Below are 27,650 nucleotides of genomic sequence, written 5' to 3'. Positions count from 1 at the left end.
GCAGAAATTGGAGGAAATTTATGGGTTCACAAATAGTGAATACAGGGTGATAAGAATAATAAGCACAGTAATAAATAAAAGGAGAAATCACTGGCTATGTTGGAAAGATAGATGCATTCCTTTGCACAAAAGATAACTGGCTGTTGCATTCTGAACAATTTGAAAAGTATTTTGAAGCAAATGAAATATAAATGAAACATCTGAAGAGAAACAAGTACCATTTTTGCTGAGTGTAATCGATGGAGGAGCATACAGTTTTCATGGAGGAACACTTAGAACCGAAATCATTGTTGATTGCAGAACACTTTAGGTTTCATAAGCGGAACCAAAAGGAAGGGCAGTACATTTCAGCTTATGTGGCTGAATTGAAGAATTTGAGTATTGTCAGTTCAGAAAGCAAAAACTGCTCCTAAAAGATGCAATTGAAATTGCTGTATCAATAGAAAGATAAGACAGACGCAATTGATTTGCAGTCAGGAATGAAAATGAGCATGAATAATATTGCAAAGTCTTTAACAGAAACCTGTTAGGCTGAACAAATTGTTACCATTGTGGCAGGGCTCACATGCACCAGAACTGATGACCTGATATCCTAGGTCCTGATGAAGGTCTCGGCCCAAAATATTGACTGTTCACTCTTTTCTATAGATGCTGCCTGGCCCACGCAATTCCTCCAGCATTTTGTGTGTGTTGCTTTGGATTTCCAGCTTCTGCTGAGTTTCTCTTGTTTACACCAGACCAATGAAGGCTTAAAGGTGAAATTTGCCAAAAATGCAACAGAGTATGACACAGACAAAGAGCATGTCAGTAGACAAAAATAATTGGGCTGCACAGGGAAGAGAAAAGGATAAAAAGTCCATTTGCAGTTTCAGAAAGAGCACTAATCTGCATGTTGATGAAAAATCTAATAGTGATGCAACTGGATAGCCTTGAGATTTACAATAACAATAGACAAGCAACACACACAAAATGCTGCAGGAGTTCAGCAGGTCAGGCAGTATCTACGGAAATGAATAAACAGTCGACGTTTCGGGCTGAGACCCTTCTTCAGGACCAGACAAGCAATATGGCTTGTACCAGAAGAGAATTGCAAATGAACTAAAGTGGAATTGGACACTGGCTCAGCTGTTTCAATCATTCCACAACCTAAATTTAAATGACATTTCAAAGATACTGAACTTGAAGCCTGTAGATATCTACCTAAGATCTTATACTGGGGAAAAGATAACGCCTGTGAGGATGACATTCGTAACAGTGAAATACAACAACCAACGCACCACATTGTGGTAAAAAGGGGAGGATCAGTATTGCAGGGTTGTCATTGGCTGAGACAACTACAACCTGACTGGAGATCCATCCACCATTTGAATGCCTCATCCCTGCAACAGTGTTAATTGAAAGCAAATTAAGAAAGATATTGTATGACGCCACAGCAGTGATCATGGATGGCATTGGGAAGGTCAAATATATCAAAGGTAAAATAGTATTAAAGGAAGGTGCTACAAGCAAGTTTTACAAAGCCATCCGGTTCCTAATACCATCAGTGATAAAGTAGCCAGTGAGCGTGATCACATGGAGGCTAGAGGCAATAGACAATGCCAGTGGTCTCAGTAGCCAAGAAGGATGGGTCTGTCAGGATCTGTGGTGATTGTAAGGTCACCATCAACCCAGTACTAAAAGTAGATCAATACCCTCTGCCCAGGATAGAGGGTATCTTTGCAAACCTTTCTGGAGGAAAACACTTCAGCAAAGTGGAATTAGCTGAGGCCTACCTACAGATGGAAATGGGAGAAGAATCCAAAGGGTTCACCATAACCACTCATAAATCTCAAGACTGTGTGAAGAATATTGGAAGGTTATGGGCTCAGAGCATGTTCTTTAAGCTAAGCATCACTTAGTGTGGTCACACCATTGACGTACAAGTATTACACAAATGTGCGAGAAAATACAAGCAGTGCTGGATACCCCACGGCCAAAGGACGTGTTGCAGTTGTGGTCCTTTTTTTAGGATGTGTCAGTTACTTTAACAGTTCCTGCCAAACCTGGCTATTGTGCTCCACCCCTGATCTCATTACTACAGATCAGGAAGAAATGGCAACAGACAAAGCAGTGTGAGGTGGCTGTCCAAAAGGTAAAGGAAGTGGTGATGTCAGACACTGTATTCACTAATTGTGATCCACATCATCCAGTGAAACTTGCCTGTGACATCTCACCTCATGGTAGTGGTGTAGTCATGTCACATGTTATGAGTGATGGAAGTGAACGTCCCATAGACTTTTCATCATGTTCCCTAACCACTGCAGAGAAAAATTACACATAGGTTGACAGTGATGCCTTGAGTTTGGTTTGGGGTGTAAAACATTTCAACCAGCATTTGTATGGGAGAGAGTTCACCCTCATTACTGATCGTCAACCACTAACGTCCATTTTTAATCCACAGAAGGGTGTTCCACCAACAGCAGCCACACAAATACAGAGATGGGCTCTTTTATTTGGGGAACACAATTACCAGATTGAATTCAAGAGAGCAACTAATCCTGGAAATGCTGATGGATTGTTCCATTTACCCTTGGAAAAGGAAATGTATGAAGCATTGTCAAAAGAGGGCACTTCTCGAAGTACTCTTCCTAATGAAAATTGAAAGTCTCCCTATTATAGCAGAGATAATTCAAGGGGAAACCAGAAAAGACCCCACACTGTATTAGGTCTACATTACCACCCAAAATGGCTGGAATGTGCAGCAGAAATCCCAGTTTCCCCATTTAGCTAGCTTCTGGATGAACTTGCCCAAGCCCTTGTGCGGGATTGAGAGTTATTGTATCATCCAAGCTGATAGCTTAAGTGTTGGAGGAACTAAATGCCAATCATCTAGGCATGGTCAAAATGAAAGCACTGGCTCAAAGCTTTGTCTGATGGCCTGGGATAGATCAGATTGAACAGCTTGCCATGCACCATTCAGGATGTCAACACATCCAGAAAATTCCAAGAGCAATACCTCTCCATCCCTGGAAATGGCCTGCATTGTCCTAGCGGAAGATTCATGTGGACTTTGCTGGACCATTCACGGGCTCAAATTTCTCAGTAGTAGTGGATGTAGTTACAGTGTGGCCAGAAGTGCTCCCAATAGCTCCACTCCAGCCTCGCACACTGTGGATGTGTTGAGAAGCCACTTCTTAAGGACCGGGGTTCCAGAACACTTAGTCAGTGTCAGTGTTGTTTGTTTGTTGTGGAACAGTTTCAGACGTTCCTGAAAATGAATGGAATAAGACATATTACATCTGCACTGTACCACCCAGCTACAAGTGGCTTGGCAGAAATGTTTGTTCAGAGTGTAAAGATCGCACTGCGAGCACAGTCAGCAGATCACACTACACTGAGACTTTCCTCCTTGCATATTGCGATCCAGCACCCTCCACAACCAACATCTCACCAGCTATGCCGTTCCTGGGTCAACCTTTGTGTTCCCATTAGGATCTCCTTAAACCCAATCTCAGAAGGACTATGCAGGATAAATTGATGGCTCCTCAAACAAGGATCTCTGATGTTTCACTCCTGGACAAGCCGTCCTGGTGAGGCACTAGAGAGGTGATCAAAGTTGGATACTTGGGTGTCCAGAGCTTTCAGAGCCGCTCCTGCAGGCCCAGAGTCAACTCCTATAACTAGCAAAAAGAAAGGCAATTGTTTCACAGAACCGAGTCTCTCTTGCAGAGCAGTGACCCCCCCGGGTCAGGAAAGATGTTATCCCAAAAGAGTCAGACGCCAGAAATCCTCCACAGCAATTAAATATGTAGGACAATTTAAAATTTACTCTGCTGTGGATGTCTATATAGTAGTCTTATCTAGTATACAGTATATAATATATACTGTGTAAATTGATGTGCATTCTATATTGGAGTTTATAGCTGAGGAGTGTAGTGTATTCAATATTTCAGTAATATTGTAAATGTATAGTTTGATTAAGTATTCCTTGTTTACATAACTCATGGGTTATATGTAAAAGTAATGAATGATATTTCATCACACACCACGTCTGATTGCACACCTTGCTAAAGTAAAAACTAAACCAAGACACGTTATCCCTGGCTCTGTGATCTTCTGTCAGTTAGTTTTTATGATTGGAGTTACAAAACATAACCGCTTGCTGCACCAGATACACCGCCCATCTGCGCCTTTTCAGATAAATAGGAAAATGCAACTGCCTTCATGTGGATCTGTAATCTTTAATTTGAGTAAAATGGTGTGTTATTAACTACTTAATCTTGCTCTGGCTAGTAATATTGAAGTGTGTTGCCCCTTTAATAATTGTAGTGATCTGAAAAATAATAAATTGTAATCACTCTTTTGCTCCCTCTATCCTTCCCACCCACCTAGATGCTACCTCACCTGAGTGTTTCCCCCATGGCTTTATCCTTTCCATTTCAGATATTCAGTATGCACCATACTTTGTATTTGCATCTTATCCCAATGCTTTGAACTGCTACTGGATTGTTGCTCTGAATGGCCCAGAACAAAAGAACTTCTCACCAATCTTTGGCTCAGTCTTTTAACACCTCTGTGATTAAAATATTGTGCTATATTTATGTACTTGCCAGTTGTTGTTTACCAAACAGTCACAGATTAACCAAATAGAAATACTTCCCATTGTCACTATTATGAAAAATAATCAACCAGGGTCTTTATTCTCTAGGAAGCGGGTGTGATGAAGGTGTTAGTTATTAGTCAGAATTTGTATCTTTTCTGCAAGAATTTGAACACTGGTTTGCAAATTGGAAAAGGTCATGGGGTAAAAATAAGAACTCTAATTTTATAAACTGAGTTAGTGGAATGAGGAACGTTTGAAGGGTTTCAACATGCAACTGGATAATAAATAAGGTGAGGGTTGAGGCTTAATGCTCATTTGTGCAGATCCAGTATTACTTTAGTCTGAATCTGCTGGGGCATCAACAAATGTTCTGAGTTTGGTTTAATTGCACTTAAAGGAATTGGGGCCACCTTGGTCAATGCTCCCACTCTGGTGCCAGTATGGTGACCTTCTGTGGAAAACCATTGGTGCAGGGATGAGATGAGGAATAGTATTGGCTCTGATGTCACTTAACAATCTTAATTGCTACTTTGGGCTAAGAGGGTTAAACTGGGAGTAGATTGCATGAGAGCTCCTTGATTATTGATGTTCAAGCAATGATTCATCTAATTGAGATGGTTACAATGATTTTAAAAGGTGAAATAGTGACTGTTTACCTCCTAAAGGAGTCTAGAACAAGGAGACATGGCTTTTGAGAAACTGTTGGCTAGTATAGGAAGCACTTCTTCACACAGTGTTCAGTGAAATCTCGTAACTGTCCATTGGTGAAACAAGGAGTGAGTGGATTTGGAGAGTAAGTTTACCTGAGCCTGTCATAGCAGCATGCCAGCGCCCTCTGTTCTGGGCCAGTCTTCCACTCCCAGGCGAAGATCCTTCCTCTCCTAGAGAAGAGGTCTTTGGAGCATCTGTAGGTGCTTCTGGAGCACTTGGTTTTTAACAGAATGCCGTTGCTAGCCCTTCGTCCTTTTGCAGCTGGATGGAGTTAGGGAAATTTAAAGCTGAGGGGTTATTTCTTCAGGAAGGGCAGGGCCGTGGTGTGCAGTGAAAATCAAAAACAGATCAGCTGTGCTCTGATCAGATAGATGAGGTGTGCTACTTTTGAAATACTGTGTTGTTAAAGTTTCTCTGGAAACTCAGTAACTTGATTTTAGAGAGAAGGGTAGGGCCCAGTGAGTCAGCACGCCAAGTACACTCAGCCCCATAAAAGGTGACACCTGAAGATTAGATCTGCTCTGTTTTTCCAGTTGTTTTGCTGGATTGCAGTCATGTGATTTCCTGAAGTTGTCGCCATGGAAATGCCAAATCAAAACGGGCTCTATTCTGATTGCCTGTGGTGGTGCTGCCCTTTGTAAATCCAGTCACCACTTGATTTTAATCATACTGAAGGCAATGCTGGAAAGGCAGATACGATCTTTCGATTCTCCGTTCTATGTTGATGGTAAATGTAGACATTTTGTCAGAACGTCTTCAATTAATCCCCAGCATTCTGTAGCCAGCATATTGGTTTTAGCTGCTGATTTGTTTGGCATTGAACTGTCGAGATGAAAAGCCATCGGTGCAAAGCACTGATAATTTCTTCCTCCATGGATCAGAATGACCAGCATGAAATGTGTTGCTGTGTGGCAGCAGTACCGTGCATACATAATCAACTGTAAATTACATTAAGAGTCAGTATACAGTATACATAATTTTTTAAATAGTGAGGTTGTGTTCATAGATTCAATTGGTAGAGGGGAAGAAGAATATGTGACCTCAGACTCCTGTGCTACCTCCCTGACGGTAGCAATGAGGCGATGGGGGTCGTTAATGACGAACGACGTCTTTTTCAGGCATCACATCTGGATGTCCTGGATACCGGGGAGGCTAGTTGCTATCTTGCCTTCTTTGTAACTGCATCAATATGTTATGCCCAGGATAGGTCCCCAAAGATGTTGACATCTAGGAACTTGAAATTGCTCACTCTCTCCACTTCTGATCCCTCTGAAGGACTGGTGTGTTCCATCGTCTTTACCCTTTCTGAACTCCACCATCATTTATTTGGTCTTACTGACATTGAGTGCAGGTTGTTGCTACGACTCCACTCGACTAGCTGATATCAACTATCTCACTCTTGTACACCCTCTCGTCACTATCTGAAATTTGTTAACAATAGTTGTTGTTACTAGAAAATTTATAGAAGATTTGTAGGTATTTGAGCTGTGCCTAGCCATACAGACATGGGTGTAGAGAGAGTAGAGCCATGGGCTAAGCACACATCCTTGAGGTGCGCCAGTGTTGATTATCAACAAGGTGGAGATGTTATTTCCAGTCTGCACAGGCTGTGGTCTTCTGGTGAGGAAGTGGAGGATCCAGTTGCAGAGGGAGGTACAAGAGGCCCAGGTTCTGGAGGTTTTTGATCAGATCTGTAGGAATGATTGTGTTGAACACTGAGCTGTAGTCAATGAACAGCAGCCTGGTGTATTTGTTAATATTGTGTCCAGGTGATTCAAGCTGTGTGAAGAGCCAATGAGATCACATCAGCTGTAGACATATTGTGGTGATAGGCAAATTGGGTCCAGGTCCTTCCTTGAAACAGGAGTTGACTCTAGCCATGACCTACTTCTCAAAGCACTTGATCACCGTAGATGTGAGTGCTACTGGACCATAGTCATTAAGGCAGCTCACCCTGTTCTTGGACACTTGCCTTATCTGCTGTATATTTCCAGCATTTATTTAGCAGTGCTGGGTCAAGGTTAGGACAGAGCAGGCACTGTTGTGCATGTTTGCTTTAAGGCCTACGATCATGAGTCATTGGAGCATTCAAACTTTGAGCTCGTGCATTTCACTCGACACAAGTAAGCAGGCAGAGAAGGTGGTTTGGTTTCAAAGGAAGTGGGCATTTTTGCATTCCGAGTAGTTCTTGAGTAATCAAATATTTGTGCAATAGTTGTCCTCATTTTGGCAAAGGTGCTGTGGCAAAATGTGGAATTGCATGGAACTTTACCAGAGAGGAATGGATTATTCAGCTGGTATTTGAGTCTCTTTCAACCTTGCTACGTGTTTTTCGGATGATTTCCTCCCCAATTTCTGTCGACACCACTTGCACTTCCACTAAAATGGTTGGAAATCACAGTACTTAGCTCGATGCTAGTCTTCATGCTTTCTTTTTAATCAAAAAAAAAAGACAACTTGTAAAATTGGCACTGGTGTAATGTCTGTTGACCTACTGTTGTCAGTGGGAAGGATCACTCTGTATGAGCAATTCTGAAAAGGCAGGCAATGCTAGGATTGTTCCCAGAAACGTGATGAGCAGCTGTCCCACCCCCATCCAGTCACCTCCTCAAGTCCTCATTTAAAGCCTGGCTAGCAAATTTGTTACCCTTGTATTTTAAAGGCCCCCCTTTCTCCAATTTTGAGAGTTTGAGATGGACTTGTGTTGGCAGTAAGCACCAATCTTCCTTTCCACCTCCCTGTATTTCCATCTGCCTCCCAATCCCGCCAGCATGGATGTACTGTCAAATTCAAGTTTATAAACTCAAAAGCATGCGCCCAGACCCAAGGGGAGCTTTTAACCCACTTTAAGACAAAACAAATAGTTCCTTAATACAGCAAGATGGACTCTTGGCCTCACAATGGATCTGGTTATGATCCACCTGCACTGCACTTCCTCTGTGGCTGTTGCTTTACCTTGTTCTATCTCAGTGCACTGTGTAATGACCTAATCTGTAGAAGCATCACGCAGCATAAGCTTTCCACTCTATCTTGGTACATGTGACAGTAATAAACCAATTCTAATTCTAATTTGGTTCAGATTCAGATATATACATGCACATTAAAATAGACAGTGAAATGTATCATTTGCATTAAGAACCAACGTTCGTTTTGTGCCGTGCCGTGTTGTTTAATATGGGTGATCATGGTCTTTCCATGACTATGATTGTTTTCTACAGAACACAACAAATAACAGCAAAACAATTCCCGTTCCCATTCCTCCCTCCCACACATGCACATACACAGTCCCCTAACCCCAGAGCGGACTGTATTTGGCCTCCAGCAGACTGGTGGATTTGCAGACATTAGGCCTTCGACTTCCCTAGCAGACCGGGAATTCTGGCCATTGGGCATCGACACCTGGACTTCTGATCGATCTCCAGGCTCCGATCAGTACCTCTGATCAACCTTCAAGCTTTGGTCTTCAGTATCGATCCAGGGCTCACTGATGGTAACGAACGAGGACCCGAACTACAGATTTGCCGATGGTGGGACCCTGCACGCTGGGCCTTGCTGAGGCACAGATACAATGGAACTACTTGCATCCACTTCACAGGCATGCAGGTACATGGAACAACTTAAATCTGGATGTTAAGTTGTGGTCAGTGTAAGAGGTCAGCTTTAGGGATATCTCAGTTATCTGTGTCCACCCAACTGGCACATTCTCTTACAATGGAATCACTGTTTGGTTGTGGTGTCCTGTTGAGTTATGTCAGGGCTAGCACCACCAAGCTGGATTCTACCTTGTTGGTTTTTGGGGGGAGACTAGTGAGTTCTGGAGATTATTTATATAAAAAAAATGATTGCAGGTGATTAGCATAAGACTGCTCTTTGCCTGTATAAAACTCTCTGAATGAACAGGGGTGCTTGGAACCGCAGGCTTGTTCTTCCAGTGAGGGCTTATCCGTCTGCATTAGTGAGCCTTTGTTCCCCTGGGTAACTCGCGCAATCTGACTGCAGTCAGCATTGTGCAGACCAGGTTTGGCCCTCCAGGCTGTGGCTGCTGTCATTCTGGGTCCGGGTGTTGTGCCATTTCCCCTTGGAGAAGGTGTCCCTCCTCACATCTGGACCTGCGATGCTGGAGAGGATGACTAGAGGAGTGGTAAGAGCTTTACAGGGGATTTAGAAGGGACTGCTTCACCCAGAGGGTGATGTGCTGAGGTGAGTACCACTGCCAGAGAGAGTGGTGGAAGAGGAGTCACTGCCAGTTTCAAGATGAACACCTGAATTGTCGGGGCATAGATGGCAGTGGGTCAAGTGCTGGAAGATGGGATTAGTATGAATCTGTGCCCACTGGTCAGCATGGACATAGGGGCCCGAATGGTCTACCTGCATGGTTCATGATATTATGAGACTCTCAGGCATTGCTGCAAAATCCAGGGAAGGCAAATTCCTGCCCTAACAAAATTCAACACCCCCACAAGAAGACTTGTTACCCTCGGAGTTCAACATAGGTTCATGATCTTGTGTCCTGTTCTCACCCTCCCCTCCTGCACTTGCACTCTGACGCCTGTGTTCCCAGCCTCGCCCGTGGCACCCTGCTGCTGAACCAGTTCATGATGTTCCTGGTGCGATTCCTCATTGAGATTTTTATCAGTTGAAGGAAGTGTGTGTTTCGACAGGACCTGTGTAACTGGATGCTAGGGGTGTGGTCACAGTCATCCTGCTTTCTGCTTTCTTACCCTCCCCAGTGGATGCTCCACTCCATGGAGCACGGTCTGTAGATATGGATTTGCTGTTCGGTTCCCTGCTTGACCTGCTGAGTTCCTCCAGCACGTCGTGAATCCACTGCCTGTTATCAGCCTGTTTTTGAACGTTGACAGAAGAAAAAGGCAGGCACTGGAGTTTGGCCCTAAAACTCAGTGGGTCAGGCAGCACCTGTGGGAGGGGGTGAGTATGGAAAGTGGAAGTTTTTTTGTGTTGCGAACATGTTGCAGGTGAAGGGTGTTAACCCAAGCTGTTGGCATCACACCTTCTGTGGCCCCTGATGCCGTCTGACCCGCTGAATCCCTCCAGCATTCTGTTCTACATTCGTGGATAATGCCCACAGGCATGGGCTTTCATTTGCTGAAGAGGTACAAGTTGCCACTTTTGTATGTAACTGGCGGCAGCTCCTCACAAGAATCTGGCCACCCTGTTACCACTGCTTGCCAAGATTACCTCTGCTTGGTGTTTTATTCTTGGCTGACGTAAACAGCACTTTGTGTCCTTCCCTTCCAGGTGACCGTGGGAGTTCTCTGGAGATGGAGTGATGAGTAGGAGCAAGCTTGGGACGGCTTCCAAGGACCCCCTCAATCCCCTGGCTTCCGGCAGGTCAGTGCATCTGGGGCATTGCGCTTTCTGTCAGTCTCGTAATTGGATTTGTCACAATACATGGGCAGCGTTTTTTTTGACTAGCCCTCATTCACCCAGGACTGGGGTGGGAGGTATGTCGATCACCTTAGTGGGTCAGCGGGAGTAATGGGACGGAATTCCCCTCTGGTGGGGAGTCAGTGGTGTGTCAGCTGCTGACATTTCAGCCTCCTAATCCTGAATTTCAGCAAGCACAGTGGTGCTGTGGGTAGTCCTGTTGCAGTGTCTCCATCCAAACTGTCAACACCCCTCCTTCCTCCACAGAAGCCACTCGACCCACAGCATCCTTCCCTCAATTTATTATCTTTTGGTGTAGCAAATAGTATTGCTGCCTCCTCGGCCTAGGTTCAGTTGTAAGCTTTGGTGTGACTGTCTGGAGTTCGCGTGTTCCCCGTGTGATCACGCAGGTTTCCACGGGGCGTTCCAGTTTCCTCACGTGTTCCAAAGACCTGCGGCTCAGAAGGTGGGTTGGCTGCTCTAAAGTGCCCCTAGTGAGGGCAGATGATAGGAGAATTGGGGAATGCTGATGGGTGTGAGGGGCATAATAGGCTACAGGAAGTGAGCAGGGAATTGAGCTGATGGATGGAATGGTTTCCTACAGTGTATTGTAAGCAAATTATGGAATAATCTGAGCTGTTGTAGTTTAATCTGAGCTTGGGTCTTTGGATCTCTTGACAATTTACCCACCAATCACAGGGTAAACATGTCCCTTGCCCCTCCTTTCTCCTCCTCCCAAACCACCCTCAACAATCCCCTCATTGCCACCCTGTCCCCCTTCAAGCAGTGGCAGCTACCTTCTGTGAAACCTGCTGAGCTCATTCTAACACTCTTCCCTAGAGTGAGCCACAGTACTTAAAGCTGAGGAAGGGCCAATTTACATTTTTCCTGTTGCTTTGGGTTTTCTGTTGGAGTTAATCACAGCATCGACCAGAAGTGCTTACGATGCACTCTGTAGGCCCAGAGGTGCACGAGGAGCTGCTGAGGATGGTAAGTGAGTGAAGAGCGAGTGAGGATGCTTTGGGCTGTGGAACACGTGGTCCTGTATCATCACTACACCTCCACTTATCACCCCATCCCACCCCCCATCCTGGGGGCTCTGGTGACTGAAAATCATATCAGCACAAGGTGATGTTTCCAGGAGGGGACGAAGAGGGGAAACAAATCTCATTCTGTAGTTCCCTACCTCCCCAGAGGGTAAGGTAGTTAAGGGAGTGGCAGCTCCAATACTACTGCCACATGCACGGATTTGAGGTGGCAGGGGAGAGTTGATGGGTGGGCATCACTCCACCTGCCCGCTGGGTGCTCGACGTGATATAGCCCTTCGCTCCCGATGTGGCTACACAGCGTGGGGTGTCCTTGTCGACCCTCACCAATTTTTACAGAAAGCATCCTATCTGGATGTACGATGGCTGAGTATGGCAACTGAGACCAGGGAGTAACGGGCACAGTTCAGCATCGCACAGAAACCAGCCTCCCCGCCCTGAACTCTGTCTGAATTTCTCAGTACCCTGATAAAGCAGGCAACATTATCAAAGACCCCACATTGACCAGTCTCTCCTCTTTCCCCTTCTCCCACCCCCTGCCCCCCGCCCAAAGGGCTGAGGATACAAAATCCTGAAAACACAGCCCACCAGGCCCAAAGACGACATATATCCTGCTGAGATAAGGCTCTTGAGTGATGAGGTGGACCTGTGACCTCACGATCTACCTCTTTGTGGCCTTGTATCTCATTGTCTGCCTGCACTGCACTTCCCCGGTAGCTGAAACACTTGATTAATGACGCCGTGTTACTGCTTTTTCCCTCCATGCACTGATGTAATGAAACTATCTTGTATGGATGGCATGCAAAACCGTGTTTGTTCACTGTGTGTGTGAGACAATAGTGATGTACAATTTAGGGGTTTCCACTGTTGCTTTACTGCCTTCCAGCACGCAGCATCCGAACCCCTCCCCACTTCTGTGCCATTCCTTTCCCAAGGTCTAAATGTTAATTCCTGCTACCTATCCGTTAGTGTTATGGCCTCACTGAGGAAAACAATGTAGATTTGCTGTGAAGCGTATAGTGAGGGAAGTTTCATCTATCTGAGAAAAAATACAAAATGGAAAACTGAATGGACTTCAGAAATGATTGTAAATGTTTTTTTTTTCTGCTACCTACCTCCCCATCTACTTCAAAAACTTTGTGTTTCAATGTTTTGCCAGTTTCCTGTGATTTTTTTAAACACTCGGTCACCTCTGTTCCGGTAACTCTGTAGTTTTCTCCCTTTCTGCTTTGCACATGAGCTGGATGTCGTCCAGCAGATCTGCCAACTCAGATGCTGCTGATTGTCATGTGATCAATTCTTATTCCTTGGCTTCGTTTTCCCTTTCCCCTGCCAAGTAGTAGTCCCTTTTGACACTGAGCTGCCAATTCTTCCCTCTTGCTATTATGCCTCTTAGTCAACAGGGTGACTAATCAGGTTTTAATACAGTCATATGTTTTTGTTTTGGCAGTGTCAAGAACATAGTGAAAAAAATCGAAGACTCCCTGAGCCAGAGGTCTTGTACTACAACCAGCAAGATTCTCTGGAAATACAACTGGCCTCTGACCAAGAATCTGGAGAAGGCTAAACCCTCTGGGGTTCCCAAGTTAGAACCACAGCCTCCTCTATCGGGAAAGCCAGTGCTCGCAGAAAACATTGGTTCAAGCAGAACGGGGCCAAATGACCCCCAGCTGCCCAGACACAAAGCATCGGGGAGGGGGGGTGCCATTCAAAATGGACAAGCGGTGAAGAGTTTACTAAAGAAAATGCACTCATCGGATAGTGCCCCAAATCTTGGCGAGCGCGTTACTTCCCGGCACCATGGCATGAATATTAAACAAAAAATTTTGCAGTGGGAGGGGAAATCCAATGTTGTCCCCAGCCCAGACAAGCAAACGGATGGTGCTTTTCCGCCAGAGCGTGAGTGTTCGTTTCCTTCAGATGCAAAAACTGAGAGTCTGGTGGACAACAATAAGCGGGGCCTAGTGAAAGCAAAAAGCCTGGGCCTGGATTTCAGGGAAGGATGGAATGCAAGTGACCAAAAGGTAAAAAGTACTGTTGACAAAAATGGGGGAGAACCAAATACAAGAGTGTTGTCCTCTGTCTTTCCTCAAACAAAGAAACTGGAGAACTTGGCCAAGAAGACTCCAGACTCTGCAAAGATGCTACCTCCAGGAAACTTTTATACATCGCAGAAATTTTGGAAGAAGATTCAAGACATTCCGCAGGATCAAAATGCGATATCTGCTTCAGAGCTGAAAAGGAAGCGAGAAAGTTCTAGTTCAACTGAAAAAGACTTGGATTTGTCAAATTTTAAGGTCAGCGAGACTGGCAATAGGAATGCAGAGAATGTGTACAGCGCAGATTCTGAGGAAACAGCAGAATCGCGTGGGATTAATCCCGTTCCCAAACCTCGTCGGACCTTTAAGTATGCTGTAGATAAAAATTCTGGTGTCTCTGCCTCTCAAGTGAAGGGGATGTCCCCAAAAGGAAATGCACCCCCACTGCCAACGCACCCACCTCCTTCAGCAAGGACACCTGGGACCAAATCACAACTAATAAAGGCAAAAAGGTAGGCTGACCGCCACTCCTTCCTGAGCCTGTTACTTCTGGAGAATACCGTTTTCAGATGCAGATTGTTGCAGATCAGTGAAAGCCATCAGCCAGGCAAAGATGATGTGATCTTTGCTAAAGTTCCAGGTGATAACATGGCTGGATAATGAGAAAGCTGACGACACTGGTCTGTCATTTTAGTCGGTTCTGTTCACTTGTTATATTTGATTGTTGCTAATTGCATATTCGACCTACATGCGGCGTACGTTTTAATGGTAATCACCAGATTTTGAGTGTCAAGATATTTCTGTCCCCATTTCATTCTGTTGCTATTAAAGCAAAGATCAGTGTTCCACAAAGGACTTTGGCTACCCTGTTCTCCACTCCCTTGTTCCCCAATACAATCCGGCTGCCGCAAAGCACCGGATATCCCAGTGGCTCCATCCACTGCAAAAGGCAGGATGTCCCAGCAGCTGCTCTATCTGGTGCTCTTGGTGCAGTCTCCAAGAAATCCTCTACTCTCTATGAGTGAGACCCGAGGTAGATTGGGGGACTGCTTTGTCAAACACTTCCACTCCGTCCACTACGACGGGCGGGATTTCCGGGTGGATACCCATTTCAGTTTGATTTCTCGTTCCCATTCAGTCCATGGCATCCTCTACCGCTACGATGAGCCACGCCCAGTTTGGCAAAGCAACACCTCATATTCCGTCTAGGTAACCTCCGGACTGATGGCATGGACATCAACTTGTCTGACCTCCGGTAATTGCTACCCTCTCCCTTCTCCCTTTTTTCATTCCTCATTTTGGTTCTCCTTCCCTGCCCATCACATCCCTTTGGTGCCTCACCTCCACGTTCTTCCATGGCCCTCCATCCTCTCCTGTTGGGGTTCCTCTTTGCCTATTAGGTTTCCTCCTCTACCTAACACTTCCCAGCTTCTTGCTTCATTCCCCCTCCCCATCTACCCTGATCCCTGCCAACTGGTTTGACCCAGCTCCTGCCAGCTTGTACTTCTTTCACACCCCTCCACTTTCTTATTCTGACCTCTGCCCCCTTCCTTTCCAGTCCTGAAGAAGGGACTCAGCCCAAAACATCTACTCTTTGTTCCCCTCCATAGTTGCTGCCTGACTTGCTGAGTTCTTCCAGCATTTTGTGTGTGTGTTGTTCAAGATTCCCAGCAATGGCAGAAACTCTTGTTTCCAATATCCTAGGGGGTCCTGTGTTCCAGCTGTCATGTTTTTTTCAGGTAGGTTCTCCCCTCCCAATCACTCCAACTCTACGACTCTCCAGCCCCAGAGTCTTTGCATTCTAGTCGTGGCCTTGTGTGCATGGTCCCCATCTTTGCTCACCTCTGGAGACCTGCCTTCAGCCACCTGAACATTTGTTCCTAAATCCCTCTCCCTCTTACCCTTTCATGAGATGGCTCTTCATCTCAGTGACCATGTAGTGTCTCGAGCAAATGACCAAATGCATAAAGGTTGGTGTTGTATTTTCCCTGAAAACTGGCCTTTTTAAGATGCTCGGGAGGCTTCATTGCATTAAGATTCCCACATGAATCTAGCTGGTGATTTCTTTTCATTATGCCATGTTGCAAGGTCCTGGTGTATGCGGAAACCTAGATTGGTTAGCAGTTCCAGTGGATCAGCATGGGTGAAATCCTCGTATTCTGCTTCCATTCTGGTTATGTGATCTAATGGTTTCTCGTGCCAAGGAGACAGACCATGTCTCCGTGAGTCACTGTTTTGCTAAGCTTGGCTGGGACAGACAGCGATGAGCAAACAGGAAGATTCAAAATTATGAATCTCTGTTCTGCCAGCTCCTAGAATTGTCAATTAATAGCCCACTTGTCTGTGTTTACTCCACATAATTGAGTAGCGTTCGTGTCTATTCACTAGATGCAGAGAGTCACAATACAGAACCAGGCCCGTGAGGCGATCCAATCTGTGCCGAACCATTAATCTGCTCAAACCATAGTCCGCCATTCCCCTCCCATCCATCTACCCATCCAAATTTCTCTTCAATGTTGAAGTCAACCCTGCTCCAGCACTTGCACTGGCAGCTCGTTCCACACTTCCACCACCCTCTGAGTGAAGAAGTTCTCCCTCATGCCCCACTTAAAATATTTCACCTTTCACTCTTAATCCATGAGCTCAAGTTGTACTCAGTGGGAAAAGTCTGCTTGCATTTACCCCGGTATAGATTAAACTTTGTATACCTCTATCAAATCTCCCCTCAATCTATGTTCTATAGAATAAATTCAGCTCCTCAAGTCCTGGCAACGTCCTTGTAATTTTTCTCTGCACTCTTTGAATCTTATTTACATCCTTCCTGCAGGTGAGTGAACGAAACTGCACACTATACTCCAAATTAGGCCTCACCAACATCTTGTACAATATCAACATAACACCCCAACTCCTGTAGTCAATATTTCCATTTATAAAAACTATGGTGGTGGGGTGGAGATGCGTCTCTACCAATGGAGGTGTAAGGTGCTCCATCCCTCTGCTAGCCTGCAAGTCACCCTTGGGCTAGGTGTGGCACCTGCTTAGTCGTTTCCCCCCCCCCCCCACCAACCCCACCTGCTGATCAGGATCACATGAAGCCATGGGAGCAGGTGGGGGATGGTCGTATGAGAAGCTGGTGCAGATCACAAGTCCTCGCTATGCAACCACTGACACCAGGCAGACAATCTCTAAAGATTATTGATAATGGCTAGGATCACAAAGGTGCTTTCTTTATGACCCTATCTACCTGTGACACCACCTTCAATTAATTATGGACCTGTAGTCCCAGATCCCTCTGTTCTACCTCACACCTCAGTGTCCTGTTGCTCACTGTGTAAGACCCACCCTGACTGGTGGGTCAACTTGGCAGATTGAATTTAAAACAGACATTTCTTTTTGCACGTTTTTCCAGCTGGTTCAGATCCTACGGCAAGCTTTGATAGTCTTCCTTGCTGTCCTTTGCACCACCAGTCTTGGTGATATCCGCAAATTTAATCCAGTTAACGGTCATTGATGTAAATAACAAACAACAATGGACCCAGCACTGGTCCCTGTGGCACACCACCAGTTAGAAAGGTAACAAACTATAATCACTTTTTGGCTTCTTCTATGAAGCCAAAGTCTAATCCAAATTACTACCTCACATTGAATGCCAAGCAACTGAACCTTCTTAACCAACCTCCCATGTGAGACCTTGTCAAAGGCCTTCCTAAAGTCCATATAGACAACATTCACTGCCTTGCCTTTTTCAGCTTTCCTGGTAACTTCCTTGAAAAACTATAAGATTGGTTAGATGTGACTTACCACTCATGAAGCCAAGTTGACTATCCCCAGTCAGTCCCTGTTTATCCAAATATTTATATACCCAGTCTCTTAGAATACCTTCCAATAACTTTCCCACTATTGATGTCAGGCCCGCCGGCCTATAATTTCCCGGGTTGTTCTTGGATGTTTTCTTAAACAGTGGAGCAACATTACTACCCCCCCCCCCCCCCACCAATCCTCCTGCACCACACCCATAGCTAGGGATGTTTTAAATATCTCTAAGGCCGCTACAATTTCTGCACCAGCTTCCCACAGGCTCCGAGGGATTTGTCCTAAATTGCCCCAAGACAGCAAACACTTCCTCCTTTGTAATCTTGCTGCTGTATTTCCTCACATCTCTTTACTGTGTCCAATTCCTGAGTGAATACAGCTGCAAAGAATCCATTTAACATCTCTTTTGACTCTATGCATAGATTACCAGTGTGATCTTACAGAGTTCCAATTTTGTCCGTTGCAATCCTTTTGCTCTTAATATATATGTAGAAGCTGTTAGGATTCTTCTTCCTGTTGTCTGTGAGAGCAACTTCATACCTTCTTTTAGCCTTCCAGATCTTTTTTGTAAGCGATCTCTTGTATTTCTTGTGCTCGTGTCTAATTTGTTCCTGCCTGCCTACACCTGCTATGCACCTCCTTTTTCTTACACAGGGCCTCAATATCTCTCAAAACCCAAGGTTGTCTTTGCCTTTTGTTCTGATTGAAACAGCCAAGTTCTGTACTCGATTGGCATTTATCCAATATAGAATCTCAACACAAGGACCTTTTCCATAATTACTTTGAAACTAATGGCATTATGATCACTAGATGCAAAGTGATCCCCCTGCATAAACATCTGTAACCTGCCTTGACTTATTCCTTAATAGGAGATCTAGTATTGCATTCTCTCTAGCTGGGACTTCTATGTATCGATTAAGGAAATTTTCCTGAGCACATTGGACAAATTCTATCCTATCTAGTCATTTTACAGTACGAGCTGGTCCCTCCTGCACCAACTTCTTGGTCACATGTTAAACAGTATGATCTAAACTGGTGAAGGATCTCAGTCCAAAATGTCCTTTATCCATTCCCATCCATAGATGCTGCCTGACCTGCTGGGCTCCTCTAGCACATTGTGTGTATTGCTCTAGATTTCCAGCATCTGCAGTACTTCGTGTCTATGATATACTTTATGATCTTCCTGTATCTGGCCTCACTAGTACGTGGCACAGGTAGCAATCTTGAGATCGCAACCCTGGAGGTCCTGTCCTTTAACTCAGCACCTAACTCCCTGAACTGACCTTGCAGGGCCTCGTCACCATCCCACCCATGTCATTGGTACTGATGTGGACCACGCCCTCCCATTTAAGAACGCTGTAGAGTCAATCTGAGATGTTGCCTCCCGGGTGTTAGGGCCAGGGACAAACCATCCAGGAATCTCGTTCTTTCTGTTTCCCTAACCAACTATTACTCGGTTGCAAAGACCCACTTGCTGCAGCTTCTCCCAGGTAAAGCATGGGTAAAATCTGTCTGCAATATCCTGATCTGTTTGGTACTTTCAATAGCTTTACCCACATTAAGTAGTTTGACAATAAGTGCAGAGACTCTTCGATAAGAGAAATCATTGTTCTGGAGGCTTCAGGTTACTGCAACAACATTTCATCCCGTTGTAACTAGTCCAGAATCAAAATGTGGGAAATGTGAAGCCTGCTTTGGGAATGGGGTTAAAGTACTGCGGGAGAAATCCCAGTCTGGTGCTTCCCTTTCCCATGACATTTCAGAGATTACTGACTGTACCTTTCCACTTCAATGAGCTGTTGAATTGAGCCTTTGTTGGTTGTGATAAATAATGTTAAATGTTGAGGGCTCTCTCAAAGGAAGAGATTACTTGGTAGACCGAAGAAAAGACCAAAAGATGTTCTTCATAAATCCTTGGTGGAGGGTGGGGTGGTTGAGAATGCAGTATTCCCACTAGCTTCCAGAAATCCCTGGCCCGTGGCTGCTCATCGCGGGGAAGGAACATTCAGTCTGGGAGAAGCTGGGAGTCAGTGCAGTGAAGCCCAGCAGAGATGGCCATCTTGCCCCAGCACCCAGCCACCTTATGAGGCATGGTCCCCATCCTGCCCCAGCTGTGTGAGAGACTGCAGTTTTATCATTGCCCTCATCCACACCCAGGTGCGAGTGATCACGTCTGAAGTCATAACAGGTTTGTTTCATCAGAGAAGGAGAGTAAAAGCAAGAGAGCTGGCCCTGTGGAGTCAGCAGCCTGTCATTCACTGTCCTGCCACGCGGACTGTTGTGTCAGATTGCACAAGGGGGAAATGGAAAAGGTCGGATGAGAGAACCCTGCATATTACCCTGTCACACACACCACGCACACATGAATGTAAAGGAGATGCAGGTGGAAAGGTGGAAATTTATTAATAACTTAAGGGGCATAACTAGCAATGGAATGATAACAGACCTTGGAACTTGCCACCCAAATTATCAGAATGAATTGTTTTGTTGATGTGTTAAAAGTCCGAGTGAGTCCCATCTGCACGTTGGAATAATAATAATGTTCCAGCGATCTCGCTCTGATTAGGAGGGGCATTTTCACTGGGTGACTCCAAGCAATGCCGTAGGCACAGTTTCCCTTTGTTTCTGCCTCTCCTCATGACCTTCTCTTCTACCTGTGTTTCTCTTCCCTTCTGTCTCCCTCCTGCCACTTTACCCTCCCCAATGCAACTTCCTCACTCCCTCTATCTACCTATCTTGTGCATCACTAATTTTCCTCTCCAACAGATACAATATGTCTCGTGCCTCCCGTTATCACCTCCATACCTGTCCCCATTCCTCCATGATCACCTTAGTGTTGTATTCAGAGATTTCTTCGTCAGACTAACCAGTTGTCGATCTTGGCAGCCATGCTTGCTCCTGTCATGACGTTTATCTTTGAAATAGACATCCCATTACCATCCTCACTCTATATGCTTCCATATAGAAGATTCAGATTAAATCTATTTTGTTTTGTTCTGGGTGTCTGGTTGTGTATCCCATTAGGAGTCCTGGTGACAGATTTTATTTGACGTTAATCGTGTGGAGAACTGAGGGCTTTTGTGCTGTATTCGGGATTCTAGTTGTGGTCATTTGTGCCCCTATGTAACTGCCTGCCTTCCCTCCTCCCTTAGCTTCCCACCATCCCCTCCTTTTCTTTGTCCTTCTTCGCTCCCCCTATCCTGGTGTTCTTCCCTGCTCATCCTTTTTCTTTTCTCTCACTTCCCCTCTCCGAGCCCGCTTAGCTCTGAACTGCAAACCTGACTCCAAACGTTGCAACTCTCTATTTGTAGGAAGTCCTACGAGTTTGAGGATGTGGACAGTCTCAAGGTACTCCTGACTCCTGTAGGTCATGAGAAGAATCACGAACAAGGTGCTAAGGATACGGAGAAGACACTTCCCCAAACTCTGTCCGAAGAGAACATCTACGAGGATATCATAAGTAAGCAGTCGAATTTGGAGATAAGAGCATTCTTTGCCGTACTGGTGTGATTATTTTTGCTCTGCCTGTTGGTGCTTTCCGCCACCCTGCATTTTGCGATGCATTCCTCGTGTATGTAGCTTTTCTCTTACTTATTGATCGATCGGTGGAAATGGAACATTCTAGAAGTTAGGGGAACAGTACATGGCTCCTTCAATAAAACCATCCCTGCTAGCCCTTTATTTCATCTGCACTGATCCCACGTACTGCATTAGAGCTGTATCCTTCTACACTTCTCTTGGTTAATTGCCTGTCAAAGTACCTCAGCACCACCTCCTCTGGCTGCAAGTTCCAGATCGCAGCAGCTTCCTGTCTATTTAAAAACACAGTAATGTGCAAAAATTCTGTGCACAGATAGGGAACTTATGACTTTTGCACAGAATTGTAGTAATTTATGTACTGCTGCTGCAAATTTACCAAAAAAATCATGGTATGTGTGAGTGATGATAAATGTGATTCTGATCTGGGTCTCCATAGTGGACTGAGAATGGAAAAGGGGCAGGGAGAGGGGAATCATGGTTGGCAAAAGGGAGGAAGGGAGCAGGAAGCACCAGAGAGACATTCCGTAATGATCAATAAACCAATTGTTTGGAATCAAAGGACCTTGCCTGGTGTCTCAGGGCTGGGTGTGTCTGTACCCATGCCAACCCTGCCCTTGGCACTCCTCTGCTGCCTGACCCACACCCCTCCCGTGGCACCCCAATCTTGCCATTCCCAACATCCTTTGCTCCTGCCAGATTTACAAACTCCCTCTCCGCTCCATATTGACAAAATACAGTACTGTGCAAAAGACTTGGGCATCCCAGCTATATACAGTATGTGCCTAAGACTTTTGCACAGTCCATCTGAAATCCCCTTTAAAACATCTCCCTTCTCAACTTAAACCTATGCCCTCGTGTTTTTAAGATCATTGTCCATTGTGAAAAGATTCTGACTTTCTACCCTACGATGCACCTCATAAAATGATATGCTGACATCAGATCATGCCTCAGCCGACTCAGCTCCTGGGAAAACAAGCTCAACTTATCCATTCTGTCCCCATCACTTTAGTAGCTATTACATTAATGGTATGTGTGTGCGTGCGTGCGTGCGCGCGCATCAGCCCCCATCAGCCTATCCATCATGATGAACTCTTGACTTCCCGGCCTATCTCGTCATGGCCCTCGCACCATATTGTCTGCCTGCACTGCACTTTCTCTGGAACTGTCACACTTTCTGTTATTGTGTTTTCCTTTGTACTACCTCAGTGCTCTTGTGTTTCAGATGATTGGTATGATAAACTAAGTTTTTCGCTATAACTCGGTACATGTGACAATGGTAAACCAGTTAACGTTATCAATCCCAAACTTGGGAAATTTGTTTTCCTACTTTCCTCTCCAGCTTTCCCTAATTGCCTGTCCTATTGATTTCTGTGGTGTCAAGACAAGAGCATTTCCCTCTGTGTCATCATAACAAAAGCTCTGGTCATTGCAGGGGGTGGTGTCCGTGTGCTTGTCTACATCAACAGTGTTGAGATTGAAGACGATGAGAACCAAGCTCCTAGAAATGGACCACTAACTGATCCAACCTCTCCGACATCACGGCCAGGAGAGCTCACCAATGCTTCTACTTCCTCAGGAACACAGAACAGTGGAGGCTGTTTTGCCCACACTGTGCTGACATTTTGATCTCCAAGATCAATCCCACCATTCCCTTCCACATGGGCCTCCATTTTCCTTTCATTCATGTGACTATTCTAGAGTCTCTTAAATGTATCTGTCTCTACCAACACCCCTGGCAGTGCATTCTGTGCACTTTTCTCTGGATGTTTAATAAAAAAAAACACCCTTTTACATCTCTCCCCCCCCCCCCCCCCATACTTTTCTCCAATCAACTCTCATTAGCCATTGTTGCCCTGGAAAATGGCATCAGCTTTCCACTCTGTCTCTTGTCATCTTATGCACTCTTACCAGGTCACATCTCATCTATTTTGCTCCAAAGAGAAAAGCCCTGGCTTGCTCATCCTTTCATCATTAGACATGTTTTTTTAATGCTGGTAAAGCTTCTTTGCAACCTCTCGAGAGCTTCCACTTGCTTTCCATAATGAGGTGACCAAAGATGAATGCAATATTCCGGGTGTGGTCTAATCAGGGTCTTACAGGGCTGCAATATGACCTCACAGCTCAAATTCAATTGCACAAATAACAAAGGCCAACATACCATATGCCGCCTTAACCACCCTATCGATTTGTGTGATAACTTTGAAGGATCTAGGGACTTGGACCCCGACACCCTCTGTTCATCCACACTTCAAAGAATCTTATAATTATTCTTCACCTCTGCCTTCAAGTTCAACCTCCCAAAGTGTAGAACCTCGCACTTTTCCAGATTGAACTCTATCCACCACCTCTCAGCCCAGCGCTCCATTCTGTCAAAGTCCTGTTGTAACCTATGACAACTCTCTAGACTATCCACACACCACTAACCTTCATGTCATCCGCAGGTTTACAAACCCATATATCCACTTCCTCAGCCAAGTCATTGATTAAAAATGACTTGCAGGGATCCCAGACAGATCCTTGCAGAACACCACTGGTCACAAGCCTCTAGGCAGAAAACTCTCCATCTACAACCACCCTCTGCCTTCCATGGACGAACCAATTCAGTATCCACACAGACAATTTCCCTGGATCCCGTGCCTCTTGACTCTCTGGATGAACCTATCATGGGGAACCTTATCAAATTCCTTATTCGTTCGCATATAAACGACATCCACTGCTCTACCTTCATCACTTTATTTTGTCACTTCCTTGAAAAAGTCCATCAGGCTTGTGAGGCACAGACTGCATCTCACCAAGCCACCTGATGATACTTTTCTCCAAATGCTCGTAAATCCTCTCCAATAGTTTGCCCATCACTGATGTAAAGCTCACTAGACTAATTCCCAATATTGTCCATATTCCCTTTCTGAATAACGTTTGTTCTCCTCCAATATTCTGGTACTACCCCTGTGGCCAGTGAGGATGCAAAGATCATTGCTAATAGTGCAGCTTCCTGTAGTAATCTATGATATATATCATCTGGCCCCAGAGTCTTGTCTATCCTCATGTTTTTCAAAAGTTCCTACACGTCCTCTTTCTTAACCTCGTGTGTTCCAGCACATTGGCTTGTTTTATGCTGACCTCCCAGTCATCAAGGTCACTCTTACTAGTAAATACTGAAGCAAAGTATTCATTAAGGTCCTACACTCAGTCTAGCCATTCTCCTATTCTTCATGTGATTCCTTAACTCTACTTGACAAGACCTTCTCCTCCGCCCCTTCTAGCTCTCTTCTTAAGCTCCTTCCTGGTCATCTTGTAACTCTCAAGAGCCCTGTCTTATTTTTGCTTTCAAAACATTAAATATACTTCCTTCTTCCTCTTGAATAACTGTTCCAGCTTTCTTGTCATCCAAGGTTCCTTCACCCTACATCTTTTCCCTGCCTCAGTAGAACAAACCTATCCAGAACCCCACACGTGCTCCAAAACCGATCTCCTAATTTCCATTGTTCATCTGTCTTGTCTTGTCTATGCTGCACCAACTGCCACCACGTGCTCAAGAACACACGCTGCCTTGGCTGAGGCTCGAACTAATGACCTTCAGATCACCAGCCCAAAGCCTTAACCATTTGGCCACACACCAACACCAATTATCATTCCAAGATCCTGCCTAATAACATCATAATTGGCCCTCCCCAATTAAATACTTTGCCATGCCGTCTGCTCCTATGCTAAAGGTCTGGGAGTTGTGGTCATTGTCTCTGGAATGCTCGCTCACTGAGATCTGTCACCTGATGAGGTTAGTTGCCTAGTACTAGGTCCACTATGGCCTCTCCTCCAGTTAGCCTGTCCACATATTACGTCAAGAATCTTCCTGGACACACCTAATCAATAAGTAATGATCTTTCAAAAATCACAAATTCTGGGATGGTTCTGGAGGACTGGATAATTGCAAATGTCACTCCACTCTTTAAGAATGGAGGGAGGCAGAAAAAAGTAAGTTTTAAGCCAGTTAGCCTGGCTGCAGTGGTTGGGAATATGTTGGAGTGCGTTAATAAGGATGGGGTTTCGAGGTATTCGGATACGCTTGTAAAAAGTAGGCCAAAGTCAGCAAGTTTCTCTTAAGGGGAAATCTGCTGGAATTCTTTGAGGAAGTAACAAGCAGGATAGACAAAGGAGAGCCAGTGGATGTTGTTTACTTGGATTTTCAGAAGGCTTTTGACAAGATGCCACACAAGTGTGCTTAACAAGATAAGAACCCATGGTATTACAGGGAAGATACCAGCGTGGATAGAAGATGGGCTGACTGGAAAGAGGCAAAGATTGGGAATAAAGGGGCCTTTTCTGGGTGGCTAGTGGTGTGTTGCAGGGGTCAGTTTCTTTTCACGTATGTGAATGATTAGGATGTCGGAATCAGGGAGTCTGCAGGAGCACTTGGACAGATTTGGAGAATGGGCAATATACTGGCAGATGGATCGTAGCATGGGGAAGTGTACGGTGATGCTCCTTGGTAGAAGGAATACAGGATTCCCTAAAGGTTAACTTGCAGGTTGAGTCGGTGGTAATGAGGGCAAATACAATGTTAGCATTCATTTCAAAAAGACTCGAATACAAAAGCAAGGATGGAATGCTGAGGCTTTATAAGATCATAAGACATAGGAGCAGAATTAGGCCATTTGGCCCATCGAGTCTGCTCCACCATTCAATCATGCCTGATCCTTTCTCCCCTCCTTCTCAACCCCAGTTCCCGGCCTTCTCCCTGTAATCTTTGATCCCATGTCCAATCAAGAACCTATCAAGCTCTGCCTTAAATACACCCAATGACCTGGCCTCCACAGCTGCATGTGGTAACAAATAAGGCATTGGTCAGATACACTCGGAGTATTGTGAGCAGTTTTGGACCCCTAATCTAAGAAAGGATGTGTTGGCATTCGAGAGGGTCCAGAGGAGATTCACAAGAATGATTCTGGGATTAACGTACGAGGAGCGTTTGATGGCTCTGGAATGATGGGGAATGGGGGCCTGATAGAATGGATGTAGGAAAGGTGATTCCTTTAATGATGAGTCTAGGACCAGAGGGCACAGCCTTGAAATAGAGGGACTTCTGTTTCGAACAGATGAGGAGAAATTTCTTTAGCCAGAGGGTGGTGAATCTGTGGAATTCATTGTCACAGACAGCAGTGGAGGTCAAGTCATTGGGTATATTTAAAGCGAAGGTTGATTGGTTTTTGATTAGTCGGGGCATGAAAGGTTATGGGGGGAAGGCAGGAGAACGGGGTTGAGAGGGATAATAAATCAGCCATGACGGAATGACAGCAGAACTGATGGGCCAAATGGCCTAATTCTGCTCCTATGTCTATGCCCCTTCTAAACCTTGCACTCAGGAGGTGCCAGTCATTATTAGGGAAGCTGAAATCCCCTGACACAGCTACCCTGCTATTTTTGCACCTTTACAAACTCTCTCTTGATCTGCTCCTCAGTGAGACTGTTAATGTTGGCAAGCCTATGGAATACTCTCAATGGAGCAATTTCTCCCTTACTGTTTCTAACTTCAATCCACACTGACCCAGTGGGCAATGTCAGAATGTCCTCCTTCCTGCAGCTGTGATACTATCTCTGATTCCAATGCCACTCTCTCATCTCTTTTACCTCCCTCCCTGTCCCTTTCCAAAACCCAGGACATCCAGCAGCCAATCCTGCCCTTGTGACAGCCGAGTCTCCTTAACGGCCACAACATCGTAGTTCCATGTACTGATCCGTACTGTGTTTTAAAATTTAATCTTGTTAGAGTGGGGAGCTTACTTGTTTAGAGATACCGCATGGAGCAGGCCCTTCTGACACAGTGAGCCCAGCATCAGTGGACGATTTACAATGACCAAGTAACCTGCTAACTGGCACATCTTGACTGTGTGAGGAAATTGGTGTCACTGGGAGAAACCCATGCATTCACAGGGAGAACGTATGAACTCCTTACAGATGGCAGCAGAGTTGAACTCCAAATTCCGGACTACCCCAAGCTGTTGTAGCGCATTGCTAACTGGTAAGCTTGCCCACTTAAGTTAATAAAAGAGGCATTTCTCCTTTGAACCTCGCCAACTTTTCTTGATGCACCGTAGAAAGCATCCTGTCTGCATAATATCTTGGTACGATAACTGCTCTGTACGTAAGAGAGTTGTGGACACAGCTCAACACACCGTGGAAACCTGTCTCCCCTCTATACAATGCATACAAAATGCTGGAGGAACTCAACAGGTCAGGCAGCATCTATGGGAAAAGAATAAACAGTAGACGTTTCAGGCCGAGACTCTTCATGAGTCCTGATTAAGGGTCTTGGCACAAAACATCGACTGTTTACTTTTTTCCATAGATGCTGCCTGGACTGCTGAGTTTCTCCAGCATTTTGTGTGTGTTACTTGCATTGCCAGCATCTGCAGGTTTTCGTGTGTTTGTGGTTCCCTCTATGGGCTCTGTTTCTAGTTGTCACTGCCTCAGTAAAACAGCCAGCATAAACCGAGACATTCTGTCTTGTCCCTCCTCCCATCAGGCAGAAAATAC

At 45.2% G+C, this 27,650-nt stretch overlaps 1 protein-coding gene across 3 annotated transcripts in view; it reads left to right on the top strand.

The window, feature by feature from the left end:
• Positions 1-27,650, top strand: part of LOC140731957 (DENN domain-containing protein 2C-like) — a 181,432-nt gene that overhangs the window by 48,585 nt on the left and 105,197 nt on the right. For all 3 annotated transcript variants that reach the window (XM_073053968.1, XM_073053966.1, XM_073053969.1), the window contains exons 2-4: positions 10,553-10,645; positions 13,178-14,278; positions 20,891-21,039. In XM_073053968.1, the coding sequence (XP_072910069.1) occupies positions 10,584-10,645; positions 13,178-14,278; positions 20,891-21,039 (1,312 nt within the window). In that variant the 5' untranslated portion in view covers positions 10,553-10,583. The remainder of the gene's footprint in view (positions 1-10,552; positions 10,646-13,177; positions 14,279-20,890; positions 21,040-27,650) is intronic.

This window comes from Hemitrygon akajei, chromosome 8 (assembly GCF_048418815.1).
Source record: "Hemitrygon akajei chromosome 8, sHemAka1.3, whole genome shotgun sequence".
In the NCBI taxonomy this organism is placed as follows: Eukaryota; Metazoa; Chordata; class Chondrichthyes; order Myliobatiformes; family Dasyatidae; genus Hemitrygon; species Hemitrygon akajei.
The sequence above is the reverse complement of the archived record's forward strand: the minus strand, read 5'-3'. Positions and strand labels throughout refer to the sequence as shown.